General features: G+C 45.5%; 2 protein-coding genes across 2 annotated transcripts in view; one reads left to right on the plus strand and one right to left on the minus strand.

Annotated features, from left to right (window-relative positions):
* slc47a3 (solute carrier family 47 member 3) overlaps positions 1–1,921 on the plus strand; it is a 14,396-nt gene extending 12,475 nt beyond the window's left edge. Inside the window, exon 17 of the mRNA XM_008299163.1 lies at positions 1,381–1,921. Coding sequence (XP_008297385.1) covers positions 1,381–1,592 — 212 coding nt within the window. The 3' untranslated portion in view covers positions 1,593–1,921. The remainder of the gene's footprint in view (positions 1–1,380) is intronic.
* An 8-nt stretch (positions 1,922–1,929) lies between these two features.
* LOC103370198 (multidrug and toxin extrusion protein 1-like) lies at positions 1,930–7,573 on the minus strand. The gene is made up of 17 exons (XM_008299164.1): positions 7,466–7,573; positions 6,994–7,095; positions 6,706–6,774; positions 6,446–6,594; positions 4,475–4,517; positions 4,263–4,307; positions 4,021–4,118; positions 3,832–3,929; positions 3,626–3,739; positions 3,476–3,543; positions 3,263–3,371; positions 3,113–3,188; positions 2,950–3,019; positions 2,685–2,817; positions 2,504–2,598; positions 2,303–2,395; positions 1,930–2,223 (listed from the first exon to the last, which is right to left on the minus strand). Exons 1-17 carry the CDS (start codon positions 7,571–7,573, stop codon positions 1,930–1,932), a joined length of 1,764 nt encoding a protein of 587 aa, XP_008297386.1.
* Between the last annotated feature and the right edge of the window lie 4,362 nt (positions 7,574–11,935).

Here is an 11,935-nt window from a genome sequence, read left to right on the forward strand (position 1 = left end):
GAGAGAACTCTGTCTGATATGTTTTGGAGAAAATGTAAATCCAGCATGCAATATGTTCAGAAAAAAATTTTTTTCCTCGTCATATAGTGTTAGTCATAGTCGAGGGAGTCAGCTGTGTGGTTATAGAACAATGTGAAGGTATTTGACCCCGGAGTTGATGTGTTGCTACAGGCCACGAGAACCCTGTGTAATGTGTGAAGGAAAGATGATTTTGGTTAAATATTATAGAAGCCAACACATTACCTCACAAGTAGCTCCTTCAGTTTTTTACAAAGGCCAAACATGCGGCACAGTAAAGAAATAAAAGCATAATCTGAGTGACTCACTTGTTGTAAATACAGTAAACATTGGCAGGTGTTGAAAAGTGACGCTGAGTTTACAAGCTCTGTTTCTACCTACCTATGACCGCTGTACTGGGCTTACAGTACGTATCTGACACTAAAACTGGGTCATCACTGGGTTCAAGCAGATACATTTCATTTAATATTCTCAGATTTACAATCTTGAACTTTCATTCCATGTGTTCAGACTTTCATTCAATATTCAGTCTACTGTTCTTGTTATTTAGTTTGCCTTCCTTCTCTCATTTATTTTTTGCTCCCATATTGTCTTTTACTTTTTTTTGACGTGCCAATATCAAGGTCATTAGTGTCTTATTTAATAAATGTCATCCAGTTTGAGAATGGTAGACATAGCATCAATTCGAGGGCCACATACAACAATTAGTTTTATTTTCGACAAATGTGCTATTTTGATTCGCAAATCGATAGTTTGACCATAAAAGGCCTTCAGATTGCTGTTTGAAAAAATTACAGAATAATATACAGAATAACAAACCAAACACAGAACAATATACTGTACAGGAACATAAACATAAGCAGAAAACCGACCCATTTAAGTAACTGCTGAACTGTTAATCAGTTATCAGAATTCTTGTTGACCAACAAATCATTGATCAACGGCGGCTGATCATTTCAAGAATATATAGATCCTTAAAATGTTGAGCAGCTAGCTAGTTAGCTTTCTGACCTTCCTTCAGATTAAAATCTGTCCATAATTGCTGCCATCTCTAAATTAGTAGGTTTGAGCTGCTAATAATAATCATTACCAGTTTAGCTGTGTAATTAGCAAACAGGCTCGCTGTCTGTTGTGAGAGGAAATTACTATTTTTTAAAAGAACTTGAAAGTGTTTATCAGCGTGCTTGACTAAATATTTGATTGTGAGTTTTCAAAACTTAAGATTTTGTAAAATTTCATGGTCGTTTGTGCTCCTTTAACACCAGTAACAGAACAGTTTGATGAGATATTTGCTAGTTTTTTGCTTCAGTTGGAACCAAATTAGGAACCACAAACATGTGACATTTGCATCTGTGTGTGCAGGTTCCCAGCCACGTGACTCGGAGAACTGCGAGGGCCCGATAGACACCATTGACTTGGTTGAAGATGCTGAGGAGCCTGTGGTTGAAACAGTGACGGTGCAGCTCCCTTTCAGGACCGTGGTCCTGCGTAGGGGCTTCGCTCTGGCAGTCATGCTCTTCATCTTGGCTGTCGGAATCATTTTAAACTTGATAATCACTAACTTAGTTACATGAACATAATCAAAATCTATTGTAATCAGTGAAGTAATTGCTTTACACACCAGCGCTCGGTGCGATGCCGGTGTTTGCAACACTAGCAGGATGTCAAAGCAGGGCAGTGGAGAGGCACGAGAGCGGCTGGGCAGCGAGCGAAGAGAATACAGAAAAGTGAAATAGTCCGTAATCAACGAGTTAATCTTTGAAGGCAAATTTTTTCTCTTAAACCACAACTTTTTTCTGTAAATGTGTGTTCAGTTCAATTTCTGTCAAGAAGAACTGAGTGACGTTGAAGAGAGTTCGTCAGCCTCTTGCGTTTGAAACATTAAACAGAAGTTTTGTGGTTACCTCTGACTCACTCTGACTCTTCTGTGGGCAGCAGCACGGTGGAGAAAATGGAATCAGGGGTGTTCGTAGCGTTGATCCGGTCTGTAGTAAAGTTTGCAGATGCAATTTCCGGTAAGGGCACCAGGAAGTGCACAGTAGCTCCCACGGCGAGGAGTGAAACCGCTGCAAACATGGTGAGGCCTCGGCGGAGGATCAGCTGGGTGGTGGAGAGACCACCGCCCTTCAGCTGCTGCACCCCGCCCCGAGGCTCAGCGCTGCCATCGGGGCACTCGGTGCTCACAGACATGTAGCCATCCACCGACTGGAAGACAGTATCGCATTACTTTGTTAAATTACATGGCGTAAATATAAACTGCAATTTAGATTAACGGGCTACTTACGCTCCCATTGCTTGCTGTCTGGTCAGCAGCGATGTTGCCCACGTCGTCTGCAGTGCTTAATAAGGGAGTGTTTTTCTGAGCTCGTTTCACAGCCTGCAAACAAGCAGATACGAAGATTCAATTTGTCTTTACTCTGAATCGCCTTTAAGTAGCTCTATCTAAATGCAAGCACAAATTAACTTAAGTATCCAATGACATTACCTCCTCTGTCATTCTCTCCCAGTTCAGGTTGAAGATGACAATGATGTATAAGGTGGATTGTAAAATGACGCAAACGAGTAATCCCAGCCAGAAACCTGCAGAGAGAACCGCAAATCAATTAAACACTTTTACTTTAGAAAACTGCTTTTTTTTAAGAGAAAGGTTCACTTTGTGCATTTACCTAAAACTCTTAGTTTTGCGACAAACATTAAAGTGATGCTCAGTGAAAGCCCTATGCAGTAGTATCCGATGAAATTGGCCACAGCTGGTATCTTCTGTTTGCCCGTGCCCAAGAAGATTCCAGTGCACACGCCCTAAAGAGACAAATGTCTAATTATTATGCACTCTCATGTGGCAGCTTCCAAATGGATCAACGTTTTTCATATTTTGACATGCTTTTGGTGGCATAATGCGAATACTTTTGGTAGTTTACTAAAAAGACTCACCACAAGAGCATCAAAGAACTGAAGGAAGCAGTAAGCGTTCATCAAGTGCGACACCAGACCTATGATCTTCCTGAAAAGAGAGTTTTATAATTAGTAGTTTCTGTGTCACCAGTATTTCAAAATGACTATTACAGTTATTTAAAATGCAGCTGTGCAGACTCACTCATCAGAGGTGAAGATGAAGCCAATCACTGTTTTAGTAGAGCTGAGGACAGCACCTTCAACGACCGCAATGCTACCTGGGGGGAAAATCAAAAGGAGCTGCAGAAAAGCTTCACAGAAACAACTGTAAGCTGATTCATTTCTGACTCACCTGCCAGAGTGAGGGCCACCTTGGCAGTGAGGACGGCCCTGGCGCTGTCTCCTGCACCAAGAGCGTTCCCCACCCGGGCACATGCTGCAGCTTGAATACCAAGAGGGAACTACGGGTTGATTATTATGGGAAAAAGTGCAGGAGAGAGTTTAGCCTTGAAATGGTTTAAATTGCAAAGAAAAAAAAAATGAAAATGCTGTGAAAACACAGTACCATGTAGGTTATGAAAGCCACCATTATCACAGCATGTTGGGCTGCCAGCTCGTCCTCACTCAGCATGCCTGCTCATTAGAAACAAAGAAGTACAGTCATGATTCTGAATTTCTATTTGGTTGAAGAAAAAATATCTAGCAGCTGGATTACCTGCGAAGAATCCCCCCAACTCATAAACCCACCACTCGAAGCACTTCATCAATGTGCTGGGAATGGCCAGCTTCATGAAGGAGCCCCACTCCTGCAGCGATTCCACAGACCAGCCTGCAGGGGGAGAGAGACGTTCATTTATGTGAACAGAGGAGCATATGAGCTCATGAAGTCACAGCTATATACTGAGCCCAACTGTCCTTCACCTCGCCATGTCATCACATGGAGCTTCTTCCACCAAATGAAGGCGAACAGAAAAGTCGAGATGTAGATCTGAGCCAGAGCGTTGGCTGCTGCAGATCCACTGTAAGACATGCACATGATCAGTGATTATATGTATTGTTATGTCAGTTTATTCAGATTAAAAATGCACTAAGATGTGTAAATGCACATACCTCACACCCAGATCCAGCCAGTAAAGAAAAGTGTAGTTTGTCACCACGTTTGCTACATTTGCCATCGCAGCAGCGTACATTTGTGGCAATATTATTCCCTAAAAACACCAGTAAAGTCATTACTACCACTGAAACCGTCATTTAAATGTAAACAAACTGCAATCAGTAAGATTTAAAGTGTTAGTACATAGTGAAATGAGATGATTCAAAGCTGGATCAACATGCAGAATTAGATTTGGTACCTGGTTCTGCAGGTACGACACCTGAAGATGATGCAGAAACATTGCCTAAAGAGAAGAATTATTTCAATAAGGTGGTAATAGTCATATTAGAATTCATATAACAGCCCAAGACATAGAAACTGCAAAAAAAAATAGTTGCAAATGTGTGGATTTTTTATTTTATTTTATTTTTATTTTTTTAAATTGAAGGTGAGAGAACAGAAATGACTCACTGGTACGGCAGGAATGTAGGCTGTGATATACAACTGTGCTATTCTGAAAACAAGAAGGTGTTTTTAGATCCTGGTAAATAAAATAAAATAAAATAAAATAAATTGAAGCAGCTCAATCTCAATTTTTGTAATCAAAAAAATGGAGAAATGTTTTATTTAAGAAAGAAAAATGAGAAAACACCCCCCCCAAAAAAAGGTTTTAAAATTAGGACTAAGAAAGCTGACTGTGAGTAATGTGCTTTCAACCTTTTGAAGACTTTCCTCCCTTCTCAGCTCCTCTGCAGAGTATTTTCAGTATTTCTCCTGCACATTTATAATCTTGTTAAGCATGTGTCCTGCAGTTTCCGCAGCAGGCAGCAGAGTTCACTTTTATTACAATAAACCCACTGTGCTCTATTTACCAAACTGCCAAAAACAAAGTCAGTGAGTAGCAGCTGAAATCATAAAATCGAGCTTTTAATCACACTCATTCAGTTTAGCATGAATAACTTTAAGATCATGGCTCAAGATAATTAGGTTTTATTCATGACTGGACCTCTTTTTTTTTTCTCCATAAAGTTGTGAAGGAAGCCCAATTGGAGATTTAGTTTTAGTAACTACTACAGTATCGTTGAACACAGGGTCATGGGAGTTTTGTGAATTAATGAACAATACTACATTGTTAGTCATTAGCCTCGACATATTTCCCTTCATTTTTGTGAATTCTTGTTTTTCTGTCGATTTAATATGTACGTATAGAAAAATACAGGAGAAGTTTGCCATCAGGGTTTTTGGGCCAGAAAGGCTTTCCGGTGAAAGTATAAAGAGCGATAAAGTCCACATAGTGAGGAGTTTGCGGTGGATAAATGGAGCAAACACCGGACTCGCTTTCAATGTTGACTTCCTCTGTTTGTTTGCTTTTAAGCCAAATCAACTTTGTGTTCAGTTTCTTGAACTTTAAATAAGTTCCAGCTGTTCAAGCATTTAGCTTAAATTAACTCAGTTTCCATTACATATTGTTTTGTTAGGGCAACCACATTTTTTTCAGTAAATTCATTAAAGCCAGGGTTATAGTGTTCAGACTGTTCATCTGGTATTACAGCGAGTACTTTCCTGTGATCATGAACAAGCTGCCTCGGAGCAACAGTGTTTCTTTTGTGGATTCTTTTAAATTGTAATTACAGTTTTGTCCTTCATTGTGCATGTGAAGGTCTTCACACTTTTCTGCTGTGACTCAGCTGCTATTTAAAACAGAAAAATAGATCTACAGAGTAAAGAAAAAGAAAAGATGACGTCTAATAGCAACTTATATGTTTTACATTTTACATTTTGGGTAAAGTGAATACTTGAGTTGAAAAAAATGGAATCTTAAGTTCCTTAAAATGAAGCTGCAGCAGTGCAAACTGTTCATTTGAGAGGAATCAGGTGATTTAAGTACATCTAACCTAAACCGGTGACTTAATCTGATAAGAACTTGTTTAATCGTGAGTTACCAATTGTAGAACTACATCTCAGCTGGTCCTATGAGTCACTTTTTTCCAGTGTGTCTACTATTTGCAACTTTGGGTTTTGTGTCTGTGAGCTTTTTTTTTGGAGGTTTGTTGCACCCTGGTGCCCAGAATGTAATAATGCAGCTTAAAAGAACAATATTTAGCATGCAAGTAGGGTACAGAAACACTTTTTATGAAGGCACATTAAACAATCGAAGCAAAAATAATGGAGCAGAATTAATGTAATAACGCTGTGATATTGACTCTATATAATTGGTAGAGATCCTTTCGTCACTCTGTGGAATACAGAATCTCTGTTTATGCACCTGAATTTGCATTACAAATGTGTTCAGTGGGGAGCAGAAGTGATTTCAATGCAAAGCTGGTCTTGCTGTTGAGAGGATGAAGTCTCATGCGCTGACTGATTATCATTCTAACTCGCCCACATGGTAGGTAGAAGTCGCAATAGCATGGCTGCATATTTTGCTGCTGGTGTAGTTACCTGGCCACCTCGGGGTTCTGGCCCACACATAGCAGGATGACCTGGGCGTTAATGAGGAGACCCCAGCAGGGCAGGCAGAAGAGCAGCAGGATGATGACGCCCCGCTGAAGGATCACTCCCACCCGCAGCAGGTTCTTACCACCGAATGTCTGTCAACATAATTAACATTTTGCAGAGAGTGTGGTAACAAACATGGGGGAGGGGGGGATGAACATTTCAGTGTATTAATTACATCATCTAATCAAAGAGGTTGTCCAGACCTGAGACACCAGCGTATCACATGCCAGTATCAGCCCGTATCCTGTGGCTGTGGTGGTGACATTTATGGTCTGAAATAAAGGCACACTGTTGTAAGCAGCATTTCTATGACTCATAAGAGCAAATATTTACATTGATTGAATCACTACAAGTCATTCCCAGGTGATTGAGAGAGAATTATCCATGTGAGGTGTGTTTTATTTTCCCTCCACCAACCCTCTTTTTCACCCACATGTCATTTCCTCGTGTTAGCCTTCACATGTCTGTACAGCACACAGATGACCACTTACAGCACAAGCTAATCCATAGCCGGCCATCACTTCATTCCCCAGACGCCCGCAGAACATTGTAACCACAAATGGAAGCAGGTAATTGAGGATTCGAGAGAGCAGCTAGAAAGACAGACATCAGCAAAGGTGCAGGTGACACATCAGATATTACAGTAAACACAAGTCGCAGTTAATTATCATGGCACTCGCACTATGTCCTGACAAATGAGCTACCAAACTGCCATTACTTTGGCAGGTCGCAGGCGCTGCTCAGTGACTGAAAGCCGCCAAACACTGTTTTAGGGTCTATTGATTTTTGCTTCTCAGTCCCGGACATGAAAGTCTGTTTTCCTGACTTCTTAACCTTTCCACTGGCACAGAAAGATGATCATCAATCTTCTTTTGTGCACATCAGCTTTTCAGCAAGGCCAGCTACATTCTACACAGTCTCCTACAGACAGAGCGGGGGCATGTGAGCAGTGCCAATCCTTACCAGTGGCCCAGTCATCCTCAGTATGTGGAGCAGCTCCTCCCGGTGGGTTGCAGGAACCCTGCGGTGCAACCACCTGCTGCAGAAAAGCTTGTCATTAGACCCCTCCATGTTTGCAACACGAGATGTTAACGTAGATCCTTCCACTGAAGCGCCTCACTTTTCTCTCACGTACTTATCTTAGTTGCTCTCCAGGATGCTGCAAAGGATGGAAATCTTGCTGCGGTCACAGCTGCCCTGGAACCAAGCCAGGACCAGCTGAAACAACACTGATTGTGAGGGGAAAAACAAGAAAAACCCTTAACATCACAATAAAGATTAAGACAGAGGACTTGAAAGCAAGACTGTTTTGATCTGAGTGATTAAACGTGTGTAAAACACAATTGACTAGTTGGAGCCAGTGGAGGGAATTCTCCAATGATAACAACATCAGGTTTTTATCGCTCCAAAGATAACACGTGTGCATAACGGCAGACCAAGAATATGGGCATTGTTGGAGTTAATGTGATGATTTAACCTCTTGGAGCTTTTCAGAGACTTTGGAATTGTTTAATAATCCAACATCTTTAGCTATAGTAAAGTAAATTCAACACTGAATTTAGGGATCTATGATAACTTCAATACAACATGTGTAGGTAATGTAACAAAACTTGGCTAATAGTCTCTCAATATATTTCTCATAAAGGACATTGATTGTAAAAGAACCTTTTTAACACTCTTATCTAAGAATACAGCTACTCTGGATGCCATTTCCCTGAACTCCAGCCCTACAGTGAGGACCTTTCATTATGTTTGATCTGGTCCTTTAACCCACACATAGAAAAAGTCTTCTTTCACCTGCACAATATTGTCAACAGCGGGAACATCCTGTTTCAGAGTGATGCTGAAAACTGGTCCATGTATTTGTTACTTCGAGGCTGGACTATTGTAATTCCTTATTATCAGGATGCCCCATAATATCTCTTCAAAACCTCCAGGGCAAAAATACTACAGCGGGGGTTTGGACAGGAACCAGCGAGAGGGATCATGCTTCTTCCATGTTAGTTTCTCTTCATTGGCTCCCTTTAAAGTCCAGAATACAATTTTAAACCCTTCTCCTAATGTACAAAACACCAAGAGCCATTGTATCTTAAAGACCTTATGGTACCATATTATCCCAACACAGCACTTTACTCTCAGAGCACATTATTCTTTGTGATTCCAGTAGTTTCCAAAATCAGAATGGAAGGTAGATCCTTCCACTATCAGGCTCCTCTCTTGCAGAAGTCCAGTTTGAGGTATAGGAGGCAGACATCCTGTCTACTTTTAAGTTTAAAACTTAGAGCTTCCTCAGATGACCCTCAATCCTCCCTTTGTTATGCTGCTATAGGTCCAGGAGATTTCCCACGAGAGCCCTTTCCTCTCTACTGTTCTCTCTCCACTACGTTTACATGCTACCATTGCATGTCCCTAACTTGTTGTGTTTTGTCCTCTCTGTAGGTATCTCTAGCACATTTCTGATCTGCAGTTACTGGCCTAACAGACATCCCCAGTGTATATTTTTCTCTTGTGCGTTGTTTGTTTGTTCTCTCTGCTGTCCTGCTCTCTTCCCTCTGGACTCTAACCCCCAAGCAGTCGGGAGGCAAATAGCCGCCCTGCCTGAGCCTGGTTCTGCTGGAGGTTTCTTCATGTTAAAGAGGATTTTTTTTTTCCCACTGTTGCCATAGAGCTGTTTAAAGTGAATCTTTGGACTTGTCGGGTTTCTTTCTGTATTATAATCTTGTAAGGCGTTCAACTTTCAATTTAAAGGGCCTTAAGATTACTGAAGCTGTGAATTGGTGTTATATGTGTGAGGGTTATGGAATCTGTTTTGTGTTTTGTGGGTTTTTCTCTGCCTCCCGTGCTTGTGTCTTGGCGGGCGTGTGTTTTCTCTACAGGCTGGGCGGAGCCGAAGGGGAGAGGACTTTCTCGCGCTGGCAGGTGCAACTCATCGGCTCATCAACGGAGCACCGGAAATACAAGCTTGTCACAGATCTCCAGGGCCAGATGATTGTGATTCATCGTCGTGGTACAGCCAAGCCGCTTAGTTGCTCTCCTCCGAGAAGCATTAGAACTAAGTTTAAGTATTTTCGAATCTCGAGTAATTCGTGTGTTTTTGTTTGCCTCCAGCGTTTCACGAGCCACACCAGCCGTAACCCTCTCCAGCTTCACCACGGAGCCCACCGCAACGAGCACCCTCACGAGTTCTCCTTCCACGAGCACCTGCACTGGGAAAACCTCCACCGGGAAGAAGCACCTCGAGCACCGTCCCTGCGCGCACCGTCCTCGGATTCCTCCACGCCTCCCTCTCCAGCACTCCCTCGACGGCACTTCCCCTCCTCGGATCCCAGCACGGACAAACCTCCACCTGCACCCCCCTCGACTGACACTCCTGCATCTGGTTCCTGCTCCTGGTGACCTCCACTCCCTCACCCTTATTAATAAAACCTTTTCTTTTTTACCTGTTTCTCCTGCCTCCCCTTTTCGTTCGGGTCCGCCCGCACAGCCACCGTACACGGGCCGTCACAGAATCATCTGGCCGAAACATGGACCCAACGAACCCCAGCACCGTCAAAGAGGCTCTGAATGCCCAAGGAGTTCTGCTAGGGAAGCACGACCAGCTCCTCCAAGGATTCATGGACTCCCTGCAGAACTTCTCCCACAACGTTCAGGGAATTACATCTCGCCTCGACAACATGGTCGCTTCCAGCTCCAGATCGTCGCCAGATCCGCCCGTGAGTACTCCTGCCGAAACAGTTTCCTCCTCTGTCCTGGTTCGCGAACCGAAAGTCCCGAGCCTTACGCCGGGGAACCGGGTTCATGTGCCCGGTTTTTGTTAAATTGTAAACTAGTGTTTGATTTACAGCCGACTAGCTACCCCTCAGACAAAGCGAAAATCGCATTTTGTATAAACTTGTTGCGCGGTCAGGCGGCCCAGTGGGCTACTGCCCTCTGGCAGAATAAGTCCGCTCTCCTGGGTTCGTATGAAGCTTTTACGAATGAACTTTGTCGTATTTTTGATCATTCGGTTAAAGGACGTGAAGCCCTTAACCGTCTGTTTGATCTAAAACAAGGGTCACAGTCCGTAGCAAGTTTCTCAAATTCATTCAGGATTCTAGCAGCAGAAAGTGGGTGGGATGAGCCGGCGCTTATGGCTCTTTTTTTCCCCGTAATTTATCCGAAGAAATAAAAGATGAATTGGCTTCACGAGACGCGCCGGACTCGTTGGAGAAATTAATTTCTCTCGCTATCAAGATTGATAATCGGTTGTGCGAACGGAGAAGAGAGAGAGAGAGAGCGGTCAGGGCTCGGAGACTCACGTTTTCCCCAGCTCTTTCCCCCAAGACTCCTGAGACACCGACCCGCAGCCCAGACAGGACGGCTCCTGTCTCCACTGCCGGTGAGGAGCCCATGCAATTGGGCCGAACCCGCTTGACTCCTGAGGAGCGACAGAGGCGTATGCAGGGGTTTCTGTGCTTATACTGTGGACAGGCAGGACACTATACAGCGAGTTGTCGAGAGTCGTTAAAAGGCCGGGCTCACCGATGAAGGAGAGCAATCTGGTGAGCCGAATCCCCTTTTCCTCTAGCTCTCCCTCTCGAAGCTCTATGCCCGCTGCCCGACAGAAGAGACGTAGATCCCGGCGACATCAGACTTCACCGCTCCCCAGCGCGCTCCCCGCTCCCGCCGCCGAGCGTTCCGGAGGTCCCTGGTCTCGGGCGGGCCGACGCCGCCGAGCGTTCCCCAGGCGCCGCCGCCGAGCGTTCCCCAGGCGCCGCCGCCGAGCGTTCCAGAGGCCCCGCCGCCGGGCCTCCTGTTCCTGGTCTCGGACGGGCCGACGCCGCCGAGCGTTCCCCATGCCCCGCCGCCGAGCGTTCCAGAGGCCCCGCCGCTGGGCCTCCTGTTCCTGGTCTTGGGCGAGCCGACGCCGCCGAGCGTTCCCCATGCCCCGCCGCCGGGCCTCCTGTTCCTGGTCTCGGGCGAGCCGACGCCGCCGAGCGTTCCCCAGGCCCCGCCGCCGGGCCTCCTGTTTCTGGTCTCGGGCGGGACCACGCCGCCGAGCCTCCTAGAGGTCCCGCCGCCGGGCCTCCTGTTCCTGGTGTCGGGCGGGCCGACGCCGCCGGGCCTCCCAGAGGTCCCGCCGCCGAGCGTTCCCCAGGCCTCGCCGCCGAGCGTTCAAGAGGCCCCGCCGCCGGGCCTCCTGTTCCTGGTCTTGGGCGAGACGACGCCGCCGAGCGTTCCCCGGGCCCCGCCGCCGGGCCTCCTGTTCCTGCTCTCGGGCGGGCCGACGCCGCCGAGCGTTCCAGAGGCCCCGCCGCCGGGCCTCCTGTTCCTGGTCTCGGGCGGACCAACGCCGCCGAGCGTTCCCCAGGCCCCGCCGCCGGGCCTCCTGTTCCTGGTCTCGGGCGGACCGACGCCGCCGAGCGTTCCCCATGCCCCGCCGCCGAGCGTTCC

Source organism: Stegastes partitus, unplaced genomic scaffold, assembly GCF_000690725.1.
Source record: "Stegastes partitus isolate 25-593 unplaced genomic scaffold, Stegastes_partitus-1.0.2 Scaffold1384, whole genome shotgun sequence".
NCBI lineage: Eukaryota > Metazoa > Chordata > Actinopteri > Pomacentridae > Stegastes > Stegastes partitus.

Coding starts and splice junctions, on each gene's coding strand:
- LOC103370198 (XM_008299164.1), bottom strand. CDS start 7,573: ATGGAGGGGTCTAATGACAAGCTTTTCTGCAGCAGGTGGTTGCACCGC. Junction 6,775..6,993: donor GCTATGGATTAGCTTGTGCT/GTAAGTGGTCAT, acceptor CCTTTATTTCAG/ACCATAAATGTCACCACCAC. Junction 3,189..3,262: donor GGTGGCCCTCACTCTGGCAG/GTGAGTCAGAAA, acceptor TTTTCCCCCCAG/GTAGCATTGCGGTCGTTGAA.